Below are 25,627 nucleotides of genomic sequence, written 5' to 3' on the forward strand. Positions count from 1 at the left end.
TAGTGTAGTAGACAACCCCAAGTATTGATCTAGGCCCATTTTGGTATATTTCATGCCACCATTTCACCGCCAAATGCGATCAAAGTAAAAAAAACGTTAATTTTTTCACCATTTTAGGTTTCTCACTGAAATTATTTACAAACAGCTTGTGCAATTATGGCACAAATGGTTGTAAATGCTTCTCTGGGATGCCCTTTGTTCAGAAATAGCAGACATATATGACTTTGGCGTTGCTTTATGGTAATTAGAAAGTCGCTAAATGCTGCTGCGCATCACACGTGCATTATGGCTAGCAGTGAAGGGGTTAATTAGGTAGTTTGTAGGGAGCTTGCAGGGTTAATTTTAGCTTTAGTGTAGAGATCAGCCTCCCACCTGACACATCCCACCCCCTGATCCCTCCCAAACAGCTCCCTTCTCTCCCCCACCCCACAATTGTCCCCGCCATCTTAAGTACTGGCAGAAAGTCTGCCAGTACTAAAATAAAAGTTTTTTTTTTTTTTAAGAAAAAAAAAAAAAAAAGCATATTTACATATGCTGTGTTTAGGATCCCCCCCTTAACCCCCAACCTCCCTGATCCCCCCCAAAACAGCTCTCTAAACCTCCCTCTCAGCCTTATTGGGGGCCATCTTGGGTACTGGCAGCTGTCTGCCAGTACCCATTTTGAACAATCAAATGTTTATTTTTGTTTAAAAATGTTTTCTGTAGTGTAGCTCAATCACCCCCCCCCCCCCACCTACATCACACCTAAGGGCTTTTTTATTATTATTTACTTTTGACACATTTATTATTTACTTTTGACACATTTTTCCGTAGTGTAGCGGTTCCCACCCGCTCCCTCCCCGTGCACGCGCCCGCCCCCGCCCCCTCGTGCACGTGCGCGCGCCCGCGCGCCCCCCCCGGGCTTACCCGCCCACGATCCCGCCCCCCTCCACATGACCAGGGCCATCGATGGCCGCCACCCACCTCCCACACCGGCTCCCACCCACCAACGATACCGGCCATCGATGTCCGGTGCAGAGAGGGCCACAGAGTGGCTCTCTCTGCATCGGATGGCCGTGAAAGGTTATTGCAGGATGCCTCCATATCGAGGCATCACTGCAATAACCGGAAAGCAGCTGGAAGCGAGCAGGATCGCTTCCAGCTGCTTTCCACACCGAGGACGTGCAGGGTACGTCCTCAGGCATTAACTGCCTTTTTTTTGAGGACGTACCCTGCACGTCCTTGGTCGTTAAGGGGTTAAATTAAAAAAACCTAACACTACTTTAAAAGTACAAATAAACTAAGTATAAATTAAAGGGACAGTCTAATCAAAATTCTGCCCTTTCAAGCTACAATTACAGAAAAAAAAATAATCTAAGATTACAGAAAATAAAGAAGAAAATTACCAAATTTTAAAAAATTATACCTAATCCCTATGAAAATACCCCCCCCCAAATAAAAACACCCCCTACTCTAATAAACTACCAGTAGCCCTTAAAAGGGCTTTTTGCAGGGCATTGCCCCAAGATAATCAACTCTTTTACAAGAAAATACACAACCCCCCTAACAGTAAACCCCCCCACCCACCAAAATAACCTAACACTAAAAACCCTAAAATACCCATTGCCCTGAAAAGGGCATTTGTTGGGCATTGCCCTTAAAAGGGAATTCAGCTCTTTTACTGCCCACCCAATATAAATAAAAAAATAAAAAACCCTTAAAAAACACTAAGTCTAAGCCCCAGGGGGTCGATCCGATATAAATTGTCGCCCGCAAAAGCCGGCGACGCCAATATTTGCGCGGATTTGGTATCACATATACGGCGTAACCTAGAAGTTACGCCCGTATATTTCTGCCGTCGCCCGCAGTTTTTTGGGCCATAGGCAGGTATACCAAACCCGCGCAGTTTGGTATCCAATATGCAGCGTAAGGACTTACGTGGCGAAAATGGAGAAAACTTACTCCATTTTCACCTCGCCACAAAAAGCAGCCGTAAGAAGCCTTACGCTGACTATTGGAGCCCCGTAACTCCCTAAACTAACTAGAAAATAAACCTAACACCTAACGCATGCGCAATGTCTATCTCCCTGTCAACCGCGATCTGCTAAAATAAACCTAACACCTAACGCATGCGCAATGTCTATCTCCCTGTCAACCGCGATCCCCCCCCCCCCCCCCCGAAATCCCTAATAAAGTTATTACCCCCTAAACCGCCGCTCCCGGACCCCGCCGCCATCTACATAAACTAACCCCCTACTGTGAGCCTCTAAAACCGCCGCCATCTACATTTTCTATCCCCTAATCTGACCCCTTACACCGCCGCCACCTATATAAAAATTATTAACCCCTAATGTAAGCCCCTTACACCGCCGCCATCTCTATTAAAATGATTAACCCCTAATTTAATCTACCTACCCCGCCGCCAGCTATATTATCTATATTAACCCTAAGTATATTATAGTTAATATAGGTATTACATTATATATATTAACTATATTAACCCTAATTATATTAGGGTTAATATAGTTAATATAGTTACTATAGTATTTATATTAACTATATTAACTCTATCTAACCCTAACACCCCTAACTAAATTTATATTAAATTAATCTAATTCATTTATAAACTAAAATATTCCTATTTAAATCTAAATACTTACCTATAAAATAAACCCTAAGATAGCTACAATATAATTAATAATTACATTGTAGCTATGTTAGGGTTAATATTTATTTTACAGGTAAATTGTTAATTATTTTAACTAGGTATAATAGATATTAAATAGTTATTAACTATTTAATATCTACCTAGTTAAAATAATTACCCAATTACCTGTAAAATAAATCCTAACCTAAGTTACAAATACACCTACACTATCAATAAATTAAATAAACTACAAACATCTATCTAAAAATACAATTAAATTAACTAAACTAAATTACAAAAAAAAAAAACACTAAATTACAAAAAATAAAAAAAAGATTACAAGATATTTAAGCTAATTACACCTATTCTAAGCCCCCTAATAAAATAATAAACCCCCAAAATAAAAAAAATTCCCTGCCCTATTCTAAATTCAACAAATTTCAAAGCTCTTTACCTTACCAGCCCTTAAAAGGGCCTTTTGTGGGGCATGCCCCAAAGAATTCAGCTCTTTTGCATACAAGAAATACAATACCCCCCCCCCCCCATTACAACCCACCACCCACATACCCCTATTCTAAACCCACCCAAACCCCCCTTAAAAAAGCCTAACACTACCCCCCTGAAGATCTCCCTACCTTGTCTTCACCACACCGGGCCGAACTCCTGATCCGATCCGGGCGATGTCTTCCTCCAAGCGGCAAAGAAGAATTCTTCCTCCGGCGATGTCATCCTCCAAGCGGCAAAGAAGAATTCTTCCTCCGGCGACGTCTTCCTCCAAGCGGCAGCAAAGTCTTCATTCTTCCGGCGGCATCTTCAATCTTCTTTCTTCGCTCCGCCGCCGCGGAGCATCCATCCCGGCCGACTGCTGAACTTGGAATGAGGTACCTTTAAATGACGTCATCCAAGATGGCGTCCGCCGAATTCCGATTGGCTGATAGGATTCTATCAGCCAATCGGAATTAAGTTAAAAAAATCTGATTGGCTGATTGAATCAGCCAATCAGATTCAAGTTCAATCCGATTGGCTGATCCAATCAGCCAATCAGATTGAGCTCGCATTCTATTGGCTGATCGGAACAGCCAATAGAATGCGAGCTCAATCTGATTGGCTGATTGGATCAGCCAATCGGATTGAACTTGAATCTGATTGGCTGATTCAATCAGCCAATCAGATTTTTTTAACTTAATTCCGATTGGCTGATAGAATCCTATCAGCCAATCGGAATTCGGCGGACGCCATCTTGGATGACGTCATTTAAAGGTACCTCATTCCAAGTTCAGCAGTCGGCCGGGATGGATGCTCCGCGGCGGCGGAGCGAAGAAAGAAGATTGAAGATGCCGCCGGAAGAATGAAGACTTTGCTGCCGCTTGGAGGAAGACGTCGCCGGAGGAAGAATTCTTCTTTGCCGCTTGGAGGATGACATCGCCGGAGGAAGAATTCTTCTTTGCCGCTTGGAGGAAGACATCGCCCGGATCGGATCAGGAGTTCGGCCCGGTGTGGTGAAGACAAGGTAGGGAGATCTTCAGGGGGGTAGTGTTAGGCTTTTTTAAGGGGGGTTTGGGTGGGTTTAGAATAGGGGTATGTGGGTGGTGGGTTGTAATGGGGGGGGGGGGTATTGTATTTCTTGTATGCAAAAGAGCTGAATTCTTTGGGGCATGCCCCACAAAAGGCCCTTTTAAGGGCTGGTAAGGTAAAGAGCTTTGAAATTTGTTGAATTTAGAATAGGGCAGGGAATTTTTTTTATTTTGGGGGTTTATTATTTTATTAGGGGGCTTAGAATAGGTGTAATTAGCTTAAATATCTTGTAATCTTTTTTTTATTTTTTGTAATTTAGTGTTTTTTTTTTTTGTAATTTAGTTTAGTTAATTTAATTGTATTTTTAGATAGATGTTTGTAGTTTATTTAATTTATTGATAGTGTAGGTGTATTTGTAACTTAGGTTAGGATTTATTTTACAGGTAATTGGGTAATTATTTTAACTAGGTAGATATTAAATAGTTAATAACTATTTAATATCTATTATACCTAGTTAAAATAATTAACAATTTACCTGTAAAATAAATATTAACCCTAAAATAGCTACAATGTAATTATTAATTATATTGTAGCTATCTTAGGGTTTATTTTATAGGTAAGTATTTAGATTTAAATAGGAATATTTTAGTTTATAAATGAATTAGATTAATTTAATATAAATTTAGTTAGGGTTAGATAGAGTTAATATAGTTAATATAAATACTATAGTAACTATATTAACTATATTAACCCTAATATAATTAGGGTTAATATAGTTAATATATATAATGTAATAACTATATTAACTATAATATACTTAGGGTTAATATAGATAAAATAGCTGGGGGCGGGGTAGGTAGATTAAATTAGGGGTTAATCATTTTAATAGAGATGGCGGCGGTGTAAGGGGCTTACATTAGGGGTTAATAATTTTAATATAGATGGCGGCGGTGTTAGGGGCTCACTTTAGGGGGTTATAGATATAATATAGCTGGCGGCGGGGTACGGGAGCGGCGGTTTAGGGGTTAATAACTTTATTAGGTTGCGGCGGGGTAAAGGAGCGGCGGTTTAGGGGTTAATAGCTTTTTTATTGTTAGGCTAGTGAGGGGGGATAGCGGATAGAGGGTTAGACAGTGCGGGCTATGTTAGGGAGGCGTGTTAGACAGTGCGGGCTATGTTAGGGAGGCGTGTTAGACCGTGCGGGCTATGTTAGGGAGGCGTGTTAGACAGTGCGGGTGTTTTAAACTTTAGTCAGGTTTTATAGGCGCCGGCAGTTTCTAACGTGCCGTAAGTCACTGGCGACGCCAGAAATTTGTACTTACGCAGATTTCTGGACATCGCTGGTTTGTGAGACTTACGGCACGTTAGCATCTGACGGCGACCTATATGGGATGGCTCGAGTTGCGAGCTGAAACTGCGGGCGACGCCGGTTCCCTCGCTTGCGCCGCAAACTGCGATCGATATCGGATCGCGCCCCAGGTTGCTACTCACCGTTCCTGAAGTCCGCCGGAGAAGGTCCTGTTCCAGGCGGTGAAGTCTTCTTCCAAGCGGCGACCTCTTCTTTCTTCTTTCTGGAACATCCTTCGTGGAGCGGAGCTGAAGACCGGCGACCCTGGAACTGAAGGCCGGCGACCGCGGAGCCATGGAGCGTGGAGGATCATCTTCGTACGATCTTCACCGCACACTGGATAAAACTGGATAAAAAAGGCGTCCCTTGAATTCCTATTGGCTGATTTGATTCTTCAAATTCAAATCAGCCAATAGGATGAACGCTACTCAAATCCTATTAGCTGTTCAAATCAGCCAATAGGATTAGAGCTACTGAAATTCTATTGGCTATTCAAATCAATTAATTTAAATTATTTAATTAGCCTTATTGCGTTGTGGGGGGTTGTCGGTCTAGGGGTTAATACATTTAAGTGAGAGGGGGGGATTGCGGAGATAGGGGTTTTTACGTGTCAGGCTTATTTTTGTGAGGCGTGTTAGACTTTTACGGGAGATTTGTTATTTTCTTTACTTTTCTTAGGCACCGGCAGTTTCTAAAGTGCCATAAGTCACTGGCGCTCAATTCTGGACATCGCTAGTTTATCCGAATTACGGCACTTTAGGGATTTGCCGGCGCCGTATATGTAATACTCCAATGTGCGAGGTGAAATAACGGGCTGCGCGGGCTGCAGCGATTGTGCTGAAGCCTTCACCGTATATGTAATCGCGCCCTGGATGTCTTGAAGATGGACCCGATCCGCGCCGGATGGATGACGATAGATGCCGTCTGGATGAAGACTTCTGCCCGCTTGGATTAAGACTTCTGTTGCCTGGATGAGGATGGATGTCCGGTCTTCAAAAACTGTAAGTGGATTGTCGGGGGTTAGTGTTTTTATTTTTGATTAACAAAAATTTATTTTGTGTAATTTAGTGTTTGTTTTTTTTTTGTAATTTAGATAAATGTATTTTGTTCATTTAATTTATTTAATTTTATTGTAATGTTAGGTGTTAGTGTAACTCAGGTTAGGTTTTATTTTACAGGTAACTTTGTATTTATTTTAACTAGGTAGCTAGTAAATAGGGGGGGTGTTAGGGTTACGTTAGGGTTAGACTTAGCGGTTAATATATTTATTTAGTGTTAGGGATGTGGGAGGCCAGAGGTTAAGGGGTTAATAACTTTAGTATAGTGGCGGCGGCGCCATTGGGGGCGGCAGATTAGGGGTTAATACATTTTTGTAATTGGGGACGGCAGATTAGCGGTTAATAAGAGTAGGTAGGTGGCGGCGACGTTTGGGGCAGCAGATTAGGGGTTAATAAGTGTAATGTAGGTGATGGCGATGTCGGGGGTGGCAGATTAGGGGTGTTTAGACTCGGGGTTTATGTTAGGGTGTTAGGTTTAAACATACATTTTTCCCCATAGACATCAATGGGGCTGCGTTACGGAGCTTTACGCTCCGCAATTGCAGGTGTTTTTTTTTGCAGGCATTTTTTTAGCCGGCTCTCCCCATTGAAGTTTATGGGGAAATCGTGCACGAGCACGTCAAAACACTGCTTCTATTTGGGTGCGGTATGGAGCTCAACGCAACCATATCGCCCGCACAAGCCTTTTTTTGCAAACCTGTAATAGCAGCGCTATTAAAGGTGAGCGGTGAAAATAACTTGCAAGTTATTAGCGAGCCAGCCATAACGCAAAACTCATAATCTGGCTGAAAATGTTTCTTTAAAGGGATTCTAAACCCAATTCAAATAGAGCAGGCAATTTTAAGCAGCTTTCTAATTAACTCCTATTATCAAATTTTCTTTGTTCTTCTTTCTTTAAAAAGCAGGAATGTAAAGCTTAGGAGATGGCCCATTTAGGTCCATCACTCTGGATAGTGATTGCTTATTGGTGGCTACATTTAACCATCAATAAGCAAGCTTAACCCAGGTTCTGAACCAAAAATGGGCCGGCTCCTAAGTTTTACATTCCTACTTTTTAAAAAAAAAAAAAAAATAGATAGCAAGAGAGCGAATAAAAATTGATAATAGGAATAAGAAATTAAGGTTAGTATCTCTTTAATTACAAAAATATATATTTTTTAAAATTTAATTGTTTCTATTATTTGTTATTGCCTCTGCTATCTGCCCCCTGTAAAATGTGTTTTTTTCCAGCTTGTACAGCCAATGTCAAGCTGTGCCACATGGCCCTTTGGAATGAACTGAAACTCCTTTGCAATAAAAAACCAAGCCTTAGTTGTACAGAGTTGTATTAAGATACACTGAAGTTGAACTGCACATGCACAGTTTGTCTACCTGTTTATCTAATGGCAGGTGCATGTGTTCGTTCCCATGTATAAAGCAGGTGGGAACACTCTATACATCACTACACAGCATCAATAATTAGCAAGGGGTCAGAGGGCAGAATAATAACCGGTAGGAGATCATTTTTTTTTTATATTTTACATAAATAGTATATTTCTTGATAAAAAAAAACATAGCATATTCATTTTTATAATAATGTTGTTTATAATTCCTCATTGACACAGCATTATTTACCATCATTTTATTTAAAGGGACAGGAAACCCCAAAATTTACTTCTATTATCAAATTTGCTTCATTCTCTTGTTATCTTTTGCTGAAGGAACATCATTGCACTACTAGCAGGTAGATAAACACATCTAGTTAGCCAATCACAAGAGACAAATGTGTGCAGGCACCAATCAGCAGCTAGCTCCCACTAGTGTAGGATATGTGCATATTATTTTTCAACAAGGGATATGAAGAGAACGAAGCACAATTTAAGTGTCTTAAAATACATGCTCTAGTCTATCTGAATTATGCAAGTTTAATGTTGCCTTTCCTATGCCTTTAACAAGAATCAATTAAAATAGATATAGCATGTTATTTCTATGTGTGGTTATATTCTATTAATTATATTTTTAGTACCCCTGCACAACACTATGTAAATTGCTGGTGATATAGAAATAATAATAATATACAGCTAGATTATGAGTTTTGCAGTAAGAGGGGTGCAGTGTTAATTTGCACGTTATTGTCACCGCTCACTTCCCTACAGCGCTGATATTACAGGTTTTCATAAATCCGACGTTATTAGGCAAGAAGTGAGCGTAGAGCAAAATTGTACTCCATATCGCACTCCAATACCATTGCTGCTGAAAGCCGTGGTGAGCTGGTTTTACGTGTTCGTGCACGATTTCCCCATAGACATCAATGGGGAGAGCCGGCTAAAAAAAAAAGCCTTACACCTGCAAAAAAGCAGTGTAAAGCTCCATAAGGCAGCCCCATTGATTCCTATGGGGAAACAAAATTTATGTTTACACCTAACACCCTAACATGAACCCCGAGTCTAAACACCCATCTTACACTTATTAACCCCTAATAATCTGCCACCCCTGACATCGCCGACACCTACATTATACTTATTAACCCCTAATCTGCTGCCCCCAACATCGCAGAAACCTACATTATATTTATAAACCCCTAATCTGCCGCTCCTAACATCGCCGCCACCTACCTACATTTATTAACCCCTAATCTGCCGCCCCCAACATCGCTGCCACTATACTAAATTTATTAACCCCTAAACCTAAGTCTAACCCTAACACCCCCTAATTTTAATATAATTAAAATCTAAACAAAATGTCTATTATTACCTAACTAATTCCTATTTAAAACTAAATACTTACCTATAAAATAAAACCTAAGCTAGCTACAATATAACTAATAGTTACAGTGTAGCTAGCTTAGGGTTTATTTTTATTTTACAGGCAAGTTTGTATTTATTTTAACTAGGTAGAATACAGGGAGTGCAGAATTATTAGGCAAGTTGTATTTCTTCTGTTAAGTGTGATCAGTCCACGGGTCATCATTACTTCTGGGATATTACTCCTCCCCAACAGGAAGTGCAAGAGGATTCACCCAGCAGAGCTGCATATAGCTCCTCCCCTCTACGTCACTCCCAGTCATTCTCTTGCACCCAACGACTAGATAGGATGTGTGAGAGGACTATGGTGATTTTATTTAGTTTTATTTCTTCAATCAAAAGTTTGTTATTTTTAATAGCACCGGAGTGTGTTATTCCTTCTCTGGTAGAGTTTGAAGAAGAATCTACCAGAGTTTTTTCTATGATTTTAGCCGGAGTAGTTAAGATCATATTGCTGTTTCTCGGCCATCTGAGGAGAGGTAAACTTCAGATCAGGGGACAGCGGGCAGATTAATCTGCAAAGAGGTATGTAGCAGCTTTTATTTTCTGACAATGGAATTGATGAGAAAATCCTGCCATACCAATATAATATCATGTATGTATATTTTGCATTTGAGTATTCTGGGGAATGGTACTTCACTGGAATTACACTGTGTATATAAGACTTTAGCCTATTTGCAAGCAACAGGCTTTTTAATAACTCTTAATTTATGTTAAACGTTTTTGCTGGAATGTAAAATCGTTTTCATTTTCTGAGGTACTGGGTGAATAAAATGTTTGGGCACTATTTTTCCACTTGGCAGTTGCTTGATCTAATTCTGACAGTTTACTGATCTCTCTCACTGTTGTGTGTGAGGGGGAGGGGCCTTTTTTTTTGGCGCTTTTGCTACGCATCAAAAATTTCAGTCAGAAGCTCATTGTTTTTTCCTGCATGTTCCGGTTCATCTTACAGAACTCAGGGGTCTTCAAAGCTTGTTTGAGGGAAGTAATCTTCACAACAGAGCTGTGAGATTGTAGTTGACTGTGATAAAAAAAAAAAAACAAAAAAAAAAAAAAAAAACGTTTATTCTTTAACTTTTTTATGCCATCAGGGTTAGTTATTCTTTGCTAATGGGAACAAGCCTTTGCTAAAATTGTGTTTTGTTTTTACAAAGTTTGATGCTGTAACCTTTTCAGTTTATTGATTTCAACTGTCATATATCTTTCTGTGCTTCTTAGGCACAGTACGTTTTTCATTGTATTTTACTTGAATAATATTTCCAAGTTGCAAGTTTAGTTGCTAGTGTGTTAAACATGTCTGATTCAGAGGATGAGACCTGTACTATTTGTGCTAACGCCAAAGTGGAGCCCAATAGAAATTTATGTACTAACTGTATTGATACTACTTTAAATAAAAGTCAATCTGTACAAATTGAACAAATTTCACCAAACAACGAGGGGAGAGTTATGCCGACTAACTCGCCTCACGTGACAGTACCTGCATCTCCCGCTCGGGAGGTGCGCGATATTGTGGCGTCCAGTACATCTGGGCGGCCATTACAAATAACATTACAAGATATGGCTACTGTTATGACTGAGGTTTTGGCTAAATTACCAGAGCTAAGAGGCAAGCGTGATCACTCTGGGGTGAGAACAGAGTGCGCTGATAATGCTAGGGCCATGTCAGATACTGCGTCACAACTTGCAGAACATGAGGACGGAGAGCTTCATTCTGCGGCTGACGGTTCTGATCCAAACAGATTGGATTCAGATATTTCAAATTTTAAATTTAAGCTGGAAAACCTCCGTGTATTACTAGGGGAGGTGTTAGCGGCTCTGAATGATTGTAACACAGTTGCAATACCAGAGAAAATGTGTAGGTTGGATAAATATTTTGCTGTACCAACAAGTACTGACGTTTTTCCTATACCTAAGAGACTAACTGAAATTATTACTAAGGAGTGGGATAGACCCGGTGTGCCGTTCTCACCCCCTCCGATATTTAGAAAGATGTTTCCAATAGACACCACCACACGGGACTTATGGCAAACGGTCCCTAAGGTGGAGGGAGCAGTTTCTACTTTAGCTAAGCGTACCACTATCCCGGTGGAGGATAGCTGTGCCTTTTCAGATCCAATGGATAAAAAGTTAGAGGGTTACCTTAAGAAAATGTTTGTTCAACAAGGTTTTATATTGCAACCCCTTGCATGCATTGCGCCGGTCACGGCTGCAGCGGCATTCTGGATTGAGTCTCTGTAAGACAACCTTAGTTCAGCTACTCTGGACGACATTACGGACAGGCTTAGAATCCTTAAGCTAGCTAATTCATTCATTTCGGAAGCCGTAGTACATTTAACTAAACTTACGGCTAAGAATTCCGGATTCGCCATTCAGGCGCGCAGAGCACTGTGGCTAAAATCCTGGTCAGCTGATGTAACTTCTAAGTCCAAATTACTTAATATACCTTTCAAAGGGCAGACCTTATTTGGGCCCGGTTTGAAAGAAATTATCGCTGACATTACAGGAGGTAAGGGCCACGCCCTGCCTCAAGACAGAGCCAAACCTAAGGCTAGACAGTCTAATTTTCGTTCCTTTCGGAATTTCAAAGCAGGAGCAGCATCAACTTCCACTGCTCCAAAACAAGAAGGATCTGTTGCTCGCTACAGACAAAGCTGGAGACCTAACCAGTCTTGGAACAAGGGCAAGCAGGCCAGGAAACCTGCTGCTGCCCCTAAAACAGCATGAATTGAGGGCCCCCGATCCGGGATCGGATCTAGTGGGGGGCAGACTTTCTCTCTTCGCCCAGGCTTGGGCAAGAGATGTCCAGGACCCCTGGGCGCTAGAGATAATATCTCAGGGATACCTTCTGGACTTCAAATTCTCTCCTCCAAGAGAGAGATTTCATCTGTCAAGGTTGTCAACAAACCAAACAAAGAAAGAGGCGTTTCTACGCTGCGTACAAGAACTTTTGTTAATGGGAGTAATCCATCCAGTTCCACGGTCGGAACAGGGACAAGGGTTTTACTCAAATCTGTTTGTGGTTCCCAAAAAAGAGGGAACTTTCAGACCAATCCTGGATTTAAAGATCCTAAACAAATTCCTAAGAGTTCCATCGTTCAAAATGGAGACTATTCGGACAATTTTACCCATGATCCAAAAGGGTCAGTACATGACCACAGTGGATTTAAAGGATGCTTACCTTCACATACCGATTCACAAAGATCATTACCGGTATCTAAGGTTTGCCTTCCTAGACAGGCATTACCAGTTTGTAGCTCTTCCATTCGGATTGGCTACAGCTCCAAGAATCTTCACAAAGGTTCTGGGTGCTCTTCTGGCGGTACTAAGACCGCGGGGAATCTCGGTAGCTCCGTACCTAGACGACATTCTGATACAAGCTTCAAGCTTTCAAACTGCCAAGTCTCATACAGAGTTAGTACTGGCTTTTCTAAGGTCACATGGATGGAAGGTGAACGAAAAGAAAAGTTCACTCGTTCCACTCACAAGAGTTCCCTTCCTGGGGACTCTTATAGATTCTGTAGAAATGAAGATTTACCTGACAGAGGACAGGTTAACAAGACTTCAAAGTGCTTGCTGCACCCTTCATTCCATTCAACACCCGTCAGTGGCTCAATGCATGGAGGTAATCGGCTTAATGGTAGCGGCAATGGACATAGTTCCCTTTGCTCGCTTACACCTCAGACCACTGCAACTGTGCATGCTAAGTCAGTGGAATGGGGATTACTCAGATTTGTCCCCTTCTCTGAATCTGGATCAAGAGACCAGAAATTCTCTTCTATGGTGGCTTTCTCGGCCACATCTGTCCAGGGGGATGCCATTCAGCAGACCAGACTGGACAATTGTAACAACAGACGCCAGCCTTCTAGGTTGGGGTGCCGTCTGGAATTCTCTGAAAGCTCAGGGACAATGGAGTCAGGAGGAGAGTCTCCTGCCAATAAACATTCTGGAATTGAGAGCAGTTCTCAATGCCCTCCTGGCTTGGCCCCAGTTGACAACTCGGGGGTTCATCAGGTTTCAGTCGGACAACATCACGACGGTAGCTTACATCAACCATCAGGGAGGGACAAGAAGCTCCCTAGCAATGATGAAAGTATCAAAGATAATTCGCTGGGCAGAGTCTCACTCTTGCCACCTGTCAGCAATCCACATTCCGGGAGTGGAGAACTGGGAGGCGGATTTCTTAAGTCGTCAGACTTTTCATCCGGGGGAGTGGGAGCTTCATCCGGAGGTCTTTGCCCAAATACTTCGACGTTGGGGCAAACCAGAGATAGATCTCATGGCGTCTCGACAGAACGCCAAGCTTCCTCGTTACGGGTCCAGATCCAGGGATCCAGGAGCAGTCCTGATAGATGCCCTGACAGCACCTTGGGACTTCAGGATGGCTTACGTGTTTCCACCCTTCCCGATGCTTCCTCGATTGATTGCCAGAATCAAACAGGAGAGAGCATCAGTGATTCTAATAGCACCTGCATGGCCACGCAGGACTTGGTATGCAGACCTGGTGGACATGTCATCCTGTCCACCTTGGTCTCTACCTCTGAAACAGGATCTCCTGATACAGGGTCCTTTCAAACATCAAAACCTAACTTCTCTGAAGCTGACTGCTTGGAAATTGAACGCTTGATTTTATCAAGACGTGGGTTTTCTGAGTCAGTTATTGATACCTTAATACAGGCTAGGAAGCCTGTTACCAGAAGGATTTACCATAAGATATGGCGTAAATACCTATATTGGTGTGAATCCAAAGGTTACTCTTGGAGTAAGGTTAGGATTCCTAGGATATTGTCTTTTCTACAAGAAGGTTTAGAAAAGGGTTTATCTGCTAGTTCATTAAAGGGACAGATCTCAGCTCTGTCCATTCTGTTACACAAACGTCTGTCAGAAGTTCCAGACGTTCAGGCTTTTTGTCAGGCTTTGGCCAGGATTAAGCCTGTGTTTAAAACTGTTGCTCCGCCATGGAGCTTAAACCTTGTTCTTAACGTTTTACAGGGCGTTCCGTTTGAACCCCTTCATTCCATTGATATAAAGTTGTTATCTTGGAAAGTTCTATTTTTAATGGCTATTTCCTCGGCTCGAAGAGTCTCTGAGTTATCAGCCTTACATTGTGATTCTCCTTATTTGATTTTTCATTCGGATAAGGTAGTTCTGCGTACTAAACCTGGGTTCTTACCTAAGGTAGTCACTAACAGGAATATCAATCAAGAGATTGTTGTTCCTTCTTTGTGTCCAAATCCTTCTTCGAAGAAGGAACGTCTACTGCACAATCTGGACGTAGTTCGTGCCCTAAAATTTTACTTACAGGCAACTAAGGAATTTCGACAAACGTCTTCTCTGTTTGTCGTTTACTCTGGTCAGAGGAGAGGTCAGAAGGCTTCTGCTACCTCTCTTTCCTTTTGGCTTCGTAGCATAATACGTTTAGCTTATGAGACTGCTGGACAGCAGCCTCCTGAAAGAATTACAGCTCATTCTACTAGAGCTGTGGCTTCCACTTGGGCCTTCAAGAATGAGGCCTCTGTTGAACAGATTTGCAAGGCTGCAACTTGGTCTTCGCTTCATACTTTTTCCAAATTTTACAAATTTGACACTTTTGCTTCCTCGGAGGCTATTTTTGGGAGAAAGGTTCTTCAGGCAGTGGTTCCTTCTGTATAAAGAGCCTGCCTATCCCTCCCGTCATCTGTGTACTTTTGCTTTGGTATTGGTATCCCAGAAGTAATGATGACCCGTGGACTGATCACACTTAACAGAAGAAAACATAATTTATGCTTACCTGATAAATTCCTTTCTTCTGTAGTGTGATCAGTCCACGGCCCGCCCTGTTTTTTTAAGGCAGGTAAATATTTTTTAAATTATACTCCAGTCACCACTACACCCTTGGCTTCTCCTTTCTCGTTGGTCCTTGGTCGAATGACTGGGAGTGACGTAGAGGGGAGGAGCTATATGCAGCTCTGCTGGGTGAATCCTCTTGCACTTCCTGTTGGGGAGGAGTAATATCCCAGAAGTAATGATGACCCGTGGACTGATCACACTACAGAAGAAAGGAATTTATCAGGTAAGCATAAATTATGTTTTTTGAGGATTAATTTTATTATTGAACAACAACCATGTTCTCAATGAACCCAAAAAACTCATTAATATCAAAGCTGAATAGTTTTGGAAGTAGTTTTTAGTTTGTTTTTAGTTATAGCTATTTTAGGGGGATATCTGTGTGTGCAGGTGACTATTACTGTGCATAATTATTAGGCAACTTAACAAAAAACAAATATATACCCATTTCAATTATTTATTTTTACCAGTGAAACCAATATAACATCTCAACATTCACAAATATACATTTCTGACATTCAAAAACAAAACAAAAACAAATCAGTGACCAATATAGCCACCTTTCTTTGCAAGGACACTCAAAAGCCTGCCATCCATGGATTCTGTCAGTGTTTTGATCTGTTCACCATCAACATTGCGTGCAGCAGCAACCACAGCCTCCCAGACACTGTTCAGAGAGGTGTACTGTTTTCCCTCCTTGTAAATCTCACATTTGATGATGGACCACAGGTTCTCAATGGGGTTCAGATCAGGTGAACAAAGAGGCCATGTCATTAGATTTTCTTCTTTTATACCCTTTCTTGCCAGCCACGCTATGGAGTACTTGGACGCGTGTGATGGAGCATTGTCCTGCATGAAAATCATGTTTTTCTTGAAGGATGCAGACTTCTTCCTGTACCACTGCTTGAAGAAGGTGTCTTCCAGAAACTGGCAGTAGGACTGGGAGTTGAGCTTGACTCCATCCTCAACCCGAAAAGGCCCCACAAGCTCATCTTTGATGATACCAGCCCAAACCAGTACTCCACCTCCACGTTGCTGGTGTCTGAGTCGGACTGGAGCTCTCTGCCCTTTACCAATCCAGCCACGGGCCCATCCATCTGTCCCATCAAGACTCACTCTCATTTCATCAGTCCATAAAACCTTAGAAAAATCAGTCTTGAGATATTTCTTGGCTCAGTCTTGACGTTTCAGCTTGTGTGTCTTGTTCAGTGGTGGTCGTCTTTCAGCCTTTCTTACCTTGGCCATGTCTCTGAGTATTGCACACCTTGTGCTTTTGGGCACTCCAGTGATGTTGCAGCTCTGAAATATGGCCAAACTGGTGGCAAGTGGCATCTTGGCAGCTGCACGCTTGACTTTTCTCAGTTCATGGGCAGTTATTTTGCGCCTTGGTTTTTCCACACGCTTCTTGCGACCCTGTTGACTATTTTGAATGAAACGCTTGATTGTTCGATGATCACGCTTCAGAAGCTTTGCAATTTTAAGAGTGCTGCATCCCTCTGCACGATATCTCACTATTTTTGACTTTTCTGAGCCTGTCAAGTCCTTCTTTTGACCCATTTTGCCAAAGGAAAGGAAGTTGCCTAATAATTATGCACACCTGATATAGGGTGTTGATGTCATTAGACCACACCCCTTCTCATTACAGAGATGCACATAACCTAATATGCTTAATTGGTAGTAGGCTTTCGAGCCTATACAGCTTGGAGTAAGACAACATGCATAAAGAGGATGATGTGGTCAAAATACTCATTTGCCTAATAATTCTGCACTCCCTGTAGTTACTAAATAGTTATTAACTATTTACTAAATACCTAGCTAAAATAAATACAAATTTACCTGTAAAATAAAACATAACCTGTCTTACACTAACACCTAACATTACACAACAATTAAATAAATTACATAAATTAAATACAATTACCTAAATTACAAAAAAACAAACACTAAATTACACAAAATAAAAAAGAAATTATCAGATATTTAAATTAATTACACCTAATCTAATAGCCCTATCAAAATAAAAAAATCCCCTCCAAAATAAAAAAATAACCCTAGCCTAAACTACACTACCAATAGCCGTTAAAAGGGCCTTTTGCAGGGGATTGCCCCAAAGAAATCAGCTCTTTTACCTGTAAAAAAAAAATACAAACAACCCCTCCAACAGTAAAACCCACCACCCACACAACCAACCCCCCAAATAAAATCCTAACTAAAAAAACCTAAGCTCCCCATTGCCCTGAAAAGGGCATTTGTATGGGCATTGCCCTTAAAAGGGAATTTAGCTCTTTTTCTGCCCAAACCATAAGCTAAAAATAAAACCCACCCAATAAACCCTTAAAAAAACCCTAACACTAACCCCTGAAGATCCACTTACAGTTTTGAAAACCGGACATCCATCCTCAACGAAGCCAGGAGAAGTCTTCATCCAAGCGGCAAGAAGTCCTCAACGAAGCCAGGAGAAGTCTTCATCCAAGCCGGTAGAAGTGATCCTCCAGACAGGCAGAAGTCTTCATCCAGACGGCATCTTCTATCTTCATCCTTCCAACGCGGAGCGGCTCCATCTTCAAGACATCCGGCGCGGAGCATCCTCTTCTTCCGACAACTAACGACGAATGAAGGTTCCTTTAAACGTCATCCAAGATGACGTCCCTTTAATTCCGATTGTCTGATAGATAGCCAATTGGAATTAAAGGTGAAAAAATCCTATTGGCTGATGCAATCAGCCAATAGGATTGAGCTTCAATCCTGTTGGCTGATCCAATCACGTTGGGGGCGGCAGATTAGGGGTGTAATAAATGTAGGTAGGTGGCGGCAATGTTAGGGATGGCAGATTAGGGGTTAATAATATTTAACTAGTGTTTGCGAGGCGGGAGTGTGGCGGTTTAGGGGTTAATATGTTTATTATAGTGGCGGCGATGTCCGGAGTTGCAGATTAGGGGTTAATAATTTTATTTTAGTGTTTGCGATGCGGGAGAGCGGCGGTTTAGGGGTTAATAGGTAGTTTATAGGTGTTAGGGTACTTTTTAGAACTTTAGTTATGAGTTTTATGCTACAGCTTTGTAGCGTAAAACTCATAACTACTGACTTTAGATTGTGTTACGAATGCTTTTTCACTCATACTGCAAAACTCGTAATCTAGCCGATAGTAAATAAAACTGAAGCTACATTTTTCATTTCCACAGCATGAATACAAGATTAGATTGCATTTAAAAAATAATAATCCGTTGTAAAACCAAATGCTTCTTTTTCTTAAAAATTTCTATAATCTAAAGTTTTATATATTTTATTTTCATTCCCATATGTAACTAGTATGGTTTATTCTTTTATCACAGAAAATAATTCACTTTTTTTTCTTTCCTCAGCTAAATATTATTATTACGACAACTATTTTGATCTGCCTGGAGCCCTCTTATGTGCCAAAATAATTGATTCATTGGAAACAGTAAGTAGTGTTCATTCAACATCTTTTGTATATCAGTGCTTGTTTTTTTATGTTTTTATTATCATTTTCAGATGTAGTTGCCGTATTGCAATTTCTTAATTCATTATAAATCATGTATTCTCGCTGTTCCAACTTTTATGGTAACTTTTTGTTGTGTGCAATTGTGATGTACAATATTGACTTCTCTATTCAATTATTTTATGAGTCTCAGGGCTGGCTCTATAATGGGATCATAGGAGGCAATCAGCACTTGATAGGGGTGGCACATAGAGAAAGCATATGCTGGCTAAGTGTGTGTTTTTAGAATAATCACTCCAATATGGCGGCCCATGAGCTGGGTATTAGCATGTACTTGTGAAATTTCAGTCTACTGAACTAACTATTAGAGATTGCTGACTATAATTGGGTTTAGATTGCAGTAGATGGAGAGTTGAGAGTCATCATTTCATTCTTTAACCCAGACGCACAATATCTTGAGTCATCCATGGTAATTGAGGCTTAAAGATTTTTTTTTTGTGTGTGAATAGTTTTTACATTCTACACGTCGTCCATCCTTAAGGTCTGGGATGGGGAACCGTCGCCCTCCAAATGTTTCAGAACTTAATTTCCTGTAAAGCTTAACTGGACTTCAGGGTGCCTAAGCATCATGGGTAATGCAGTTCTGAATTATCAGGAGGGCCAAGGTTCCACATCCCTGCTTAAGGTGAATTGGAATGCATTTCATGCTGGTCAATCAAATGGGATTATTATTATTATTATTATTATTATTAACGGTTGCTTATAAAACTCCTACAAATTACAAAGCTTTATACAAAGTTCAATAAAAACATAGGTTACATTATAATAAATATACTAAAAGTACAGTACAAGAGGTTACATTTGTTAGTATATTACAAGACACCTATAGGATTTACACCTAGAGGACATTTTGAAAAAGTGGCTTATATAAACTAGGACTACTTTTTACATTTTTCACATGAGCACTGATTATTATTTTGTTGCATTTGCAAGACAACACTCCAACCCATTAGAAAAGTCATGTAAAACATTGTTTACATGCTTAGGTAACTTTTTGGGGGGTTTCTTTTTCTAAGCCATTACAATCCATTTGAATATTTAGAATTAGAAAAAATAACCAAGTTGTTTATACAATATAACACAAAAATGTGCTAAACACATAATGAAGAGGCAGAAGTCTTTTGCAGGGATTTTCAGTCACATAAGTAAAATATACACAGCATTTCATTAAGAGTTGTATCATTTGTTTTTCATTAGAGTAACCTTGTTGTAGGGGGTGTGTCTATACATACATTTCCCCTGTATACACTAGTGTACCATGGACAGACTGGGACATTTGCACTAACCAGGGGATGTCTTGAGAGAGGCAAGGGCAGTCCTTCCAGTTGCTGTCCATTTCTCTCAGTGCAAACCATTGGGGAAGTTAAACAGACAGTTCACTGTAAAATAGTTTTCCCCTTAATGTGTTCACAATTACCTGTTATACCAGCTGCAGCGTATAAAATGTATGAGAAATTGCTCATTTGTGCTTCTTTTTTCAAATTAAATAGCTGCATTTGCTCTTTGAAACCACAGTCCATCAAAATAGGCTAAGCTTGCAGAAAGATCAGATCTTGTTATCTTGTCACTCAAATGCTTACCTTTCTTATCTCTGTCTCTGTATAATACTTAGAAAAAGCAATTGAAAATTAACATTTTAGAGCTTTATCTCCTCCACCTCCCACTGGGAATTTAATTTCTTCTGCAGTCTGTGTTTAAATAGTTTGTCAATAGCCTGTACCTAGGTTTAGAGACTTTCAGTATAGGTAGGGATACTACATGCTAAATCAGCTATTTCAAATGGTGATATAAAGGCTAAGGAGCTATTTGTAAACTATTTAATACACTCCAGCAGGTAAAATGGATCATTGGGAACAAATTAAAGGAGAAAAAATGTTTGAGTAAACTGTCCCTTTAATGTTTTGCTAACCTACTTCAGAACCATATAGTAATTGGGTTGTCTTATTTATTTATTTTTAAATAGATTGAAAGAAAGTTAAAACTTGCCTCGTGCATTTTATCCCTCTTTATTTGCACACTTCCTTAGACATACTAAGGAAACTTGTGTATACATTATACTGATATTCATTTGAGTGGATTGAAGGAACAATTTTATGAGCGGGACAGTAGTCACAAACTTGGTTTATTGCACAGTAAGTTTACATCTTTTTGTTGTTATTACAGAAAAATAAAGGTCAGAAATTATGTGCAAAGAGAAGAGAAATAGGGTTAATTTATTAACCAAGCAGACATCTGTGGAACAACACCTCCCAACTGTTCCTGTTTGAGAGGAACAGTCCCGGATTCTGAGCTCTGTCCCTCTGAGACAGCCATATATCTCCCTTTACAGAAATTCCTTTAGCCCCACCCACAGAACACCCAGAAACACCCACAATCCCGCTCACAAACCACCCATGATCTCTCCCCTCCCAGTTCCAATACGGCTCTACCCACAACATGATGACTGGCTCCTATCTACCTCTTGTGTCCCTCATTCTCAGCCACAAATGTTGGGAGGTATCATTTTCATATCTGTCAAAAAATCGACAGTAGACATTGTGATTAACAGCTGTTAAAAGTAAATCTCTGTATGTATTGTAAATATAAACCGAGTGTGTGTGTGTGTGTATATATATATATATATATATGTATGATGGGGCGGAGCCTGCTCTCATTGGGGAAAGACGCGTCTTTGTGAAGCTCCTGAAGTTTGAAAGATTTTATGTGGGTTTCTTGCATCAAATCTACATTATTTTATACCCATGTGAACATCTGTTCAGCTAGGATCCGACAGATGTTAAGAGTTGATGATCCGACTGTGTTTTTGCCTATGTTCTTTGTTTATTTTCTATGCTGTGCGACACTCGAGCTTGAGCAGCGTTAGGATCTCAAGAAGCAAGGCTGGTGTGAGGTGTAAAGTACAAGTCTGGGGCTGCCACAAAAATACCCCCCCCCCAAACTCTGGGGTTAAGATATCCTGTAATAGGATAAATGCTTGAAAATTAACACTATATACAGCAAAGAAGTATATCGATACCTCCATACTAGCGTTTCAAAAGGAATTAGGGATGAAAATGCATGAAGAGACCCTTTCTGAGTTGCTGGACAGACATTGTTTTGAACTGAAACGGCTCATTGCACACTGTTTTGCAGAACTGACAGAAAAACCAGAGAAAAGCAAGTGCGCCACCAGACCGGTCAGTTTCTATAAGAGGCACTGGTCGGAGACAGTTTGGAGTTGGCGATCGCTACAGTCATATCTCCGGCTGTTAGTTCTTCGGCTGTAAAGGTCCTCCAAGGTACAGACCTAAAGCGGCTTGGCTACGCGAAATCAGAGAATGGAAACGGATCTATCGGGAATAAGGCTCCTAACAGAGAGGTTAGTGGAGGGCCGTTAAAATTACTGGCCGGGATGTCTGATCAGGATGACCTAATTAGTCTGCCTAGAGGCCCGGAAGAAGTTAATCTATCTACCCACCGTATGGCAGGAACTTGGGCATGGCGATCATCGAGATACCAGGACAAGGGACTTTGTCCTTGATACTACCCAGAGCTATATGGGGAGGAATTCAAGATGTCTGTGTACCCATACCGGCCAACAAGCTGCACTGCCACTTGGGTATCAGCTGAGAACTAAACTAGTATTCTACAACCTTTATAGCATTACTAGATAAGGAGATAAGTGCTATACCCCATAGACCCTAATTTATTTTATATAAGTAGACGCTTTGGAGTGAGAGTCTTATTAGGAACCAGTTATAATCATTATTTAAAGTCAACACCAAAGGTACCATTGATAACAATTATGACTACTGGTAGGTCCGATAATGGATATTGGTTGCCGGCAAATTTGAGCCCATTGCAGATAAAGCGTATATATGTTTGATTTGCTTGTAGTGGGTGTGTGGTGCTCATGGCAGACTGAAATATTACAACACAAAGACACATTTTAATTTGGAACAAGACTTTAGTTCTCTATCTGCGTTAACCAGTCAGATAAACTATAGCCATGTAGTTTCTAGAATGTATTAGCAGGTTTATAGCCTAGATGCTTATAATTATTTGTTAGAATAGTCTAACATTATAGTATAGCTGCTCTATGATTACTGGCTTCTAAGGGAGTGTATGCCTTAACTTTATTGTTTATCTTGTATCTGCTATACATGTGAACTGTGTTTTTATTCTTGTACCAATAACATGCTAGGGGTAGTTAAATATGGCACTTTCATAGCATACGAACAATCTTTTATTTGTCATTACAGTCCCATTCCATAAGACTTGGTGACTACATAGTGTTACCCTGCTGTTTTCTCATAATTTTTTGCTAGGTTTAGCTTTAATCTTATATGATCACACAAGTCTTATACTAATGTTTCCTGTATAGATCTTATAGTCATGCTGTTAAAGAAGCTATCCCATAGTGGTAATAGATTGTATAATATTCTTTTGTTACATCTTAATACCTAGTAAAACCATTAATCCTAGCTTTCCTCTAAAATGACTGGGAGACAAAACATCCCCATTTGCTCTGATGGTATGACAACTGATGTATTGAAATGAGTCATGACAAAGATAGTAATTAACATTTCAACCCTTAATTCGCGGCCTATGGCCGGAGCTGCGAGGAGATAGAAATTATATAATACCGTATATTGAATCTACAGAGCCGCCGTCCATCTAAATCAGGGGTGTGCAAGAGGTAGATCGCTGTCTACCAGTGGACCGCGTGTGAATTTTGAGGTGACCGCCTAGAAGATTTTCAAAGTCTGCATAATAAGTGAAAGATTTCTCACACATCTAGATTCTGAGTGAAGAGCCTCGCCACCGTAGATGTATGAGAAATGTTTCTCTTATGCAGACTTTTGAAATTGGCTATGAGTCTATGATGGTGGTATGTGTACTTCAGCATGTGCGACGCAGCTGTAGCTGAGCTCTCTGCTCCAGCTTTGGTTATGGCCTGTCCCAAACTCTTCTACTTTCTGTCTCAAGAGCGGTCAGTCCGTAGTACAGACTCTTCATGCACCAGGCTGAGATGCTGCACGGTATCCCTGGGTTTGGCAGTTCTAGGTCCTGCTCTGTCTGATATTCTGCTGCTACGTTTTAGTTCTGTCCTCCATTACTTGTTACCAGGCTCTGCTGTGTGAATGGTCTGGTGTTGTTTTTTCCCCAGGGTCTGTTACTCCCCCTCAGGTTCTTTTACTTACTCTGTACCAGGCTTTAAATGCTGCTCTCTGATACTTTCTCTGACACACTTATATTAGCTATACTTTGTGCTAGTTTCTGCAGCTTTCTGTCCCCAGAATTTGCTGTCACCAAATTGTGCAGGTCAGTGCTGTTGCTGCTATACCAGTCTCTGGTTGATGTGTAGGTGGTACAGAGCCTGCCGCTGTCACTTTCCCAACTATTTGCAGTAGTCTTCAGCTAGTAGCAGACGGATGGAGAGCAGCCAACAGGACCTGCCCGCTAATCAACCTGACATGGCGTCCAGCCAATAAAATTACTTTGTAGAATGAGTCTGTCTATGATTGGCTGAGAATAGTTCATTGTCATTGTTGCACCTGAGCTGTGGGTTTCCCATGTGTTCCAGGCTTAACTACTCCGCTAGCCCTAGACTCGAGCCATCTTGATTGTGAGACTATTTATTCATACGCAGGTACAGTACACAGATAAGGTTGCTTGATGGTCCCAGCATGACGTAAAGAGAGAGCTCTCGCAGTCAGTAAAGAGTGCGGGTGTATTTACTATTAAAGGGACAGTCAAGTCCAAAAAAACTTTAATGATTCAAATAGGGCATGCAGTTTTAAACAACTTTCCAATTTACTTTTATCACCAATTTTGCTTTGTTCTTTTGTCATTCTTGTCATTCTTAGTTGAAAGCTAAACCTAGGAGGTTCATATGCTAATTTCTTAGACCTTGAAGGCCGCCTCTAATCTGAATGCATTTTGACAGTTTTTTACCACTAGATGGCATAAGTGCATGTGTTTCATATAGATAGCATTGAGCTCATGCACGTGAATATACCAAGGAGTGAGCAATGATTGGCTAAAATGCAAGTCTGTCAAAAGAACTGAAATAAGGGGGCAGTCTGCAGAGGCTTATATAAAAGGTAATCACAGAGGTAAAAAATGTATTTTCTCTTGTTAAGTGTATCCAGTCCACGGATCATCCATTACTTGTGGGATATTCTCCTTCCCAACAGGAAGTTGCAAGAGGATCACCCACAGCAGAGCTGCTATATAGCTCCTCCCCTCACTGCCATATCCAGTCATTCTCTTGCAACTCTCAACTAAGATGGAGGTCGTAAGAGGACTGTGGTGTTTTATACTTAGTTTATTTCTTCAATCAAAAGTTTGTTATCTTTAAATGTTACCGGAGTGTACTGTTTATCTCAGGCAGTATTTAGAAGAAGAATCTTCCTGCGTTTTCTATGATCTTAGCAGAAGTAACTAAGATCCTTTGCTGTTCTCACATATTCTGAGGAGTGAGGTAACTTCAGAGGGGGAATAGCGTGCAGGTTTTCCTGTAATAAGGTATGTGCAGTTAAAATATTTTTCTAGGGATGGAATTTGCTAGAACATGCTGCTGATACCGAAGTAATGTAAGTAAAGCCTTAAATGCAGTGATAGCGACTGGTATCAGGCTTATTAATAGAGATACATACTCTTATAAAAGTGTATTTTAAAACGTTTGCTGGCATGTTTAATCGTTTTTTACATATGTTTGGTGATAAAACTTATTGGGGCCTAGTTTTTTCCACATGGCTGGCTTGAATTATGCCTAGAAACAGTTCCCTGAGGCTTCCCACTGTTGTAATATGAGTGGGAGGGGCCTATTTTGGCGTTTTTTTTGCACAGCAAAAATTACAGACACAGACATCCAGCTTCTTCCTGCATGATCCAGGACTTCTCTGAAGGGCTCAAAAGGCTTCAAAAGTCGTATTGAGGGAGGTCAAAAGCCACAGTAGAGCTGTGGCA

At 40.7% G+C, this 25,627-nt stretch overlaps 1 protein-coding gene across 1 annotated transcript in view; it reads left to right on the forward strand.

Annotated features, from left to right (window-relative positions):
- NT5DC1 (5'-nucleotidase domain containing 1) overlaps window positions 1-25,627 on the forward strand; it is a 729,055-nt gene that overhangs the window by 56,817 nt on the left and 646,611 nt on the right. The window contains exon 5 of the mRNA XM_053710879.1: window positions 18,516-18,595. Coding sequence (XP_053566854.1) covers window positions 18,516-18,595 — 80 coding nt within the window. The remainder of the gene's footprint in view (window positions 1-18,515; window positions 18,596-25,627) is intronic.

This window comes from Bombina bombina, chromosome 4 (assembly GCF_027579735.1).
Source record: "Bombina bombina isolate aBomBom1 chromosome 4, aBomBom1.pri, whole genome shotgun sequence".
Taxonomy (NCBI): domain Eukaryota; kingdom Metazoa; phylum Chordata; class Amphibia; order Anura; family Bombinatoridae; genus Bombina; species Bombina bombina.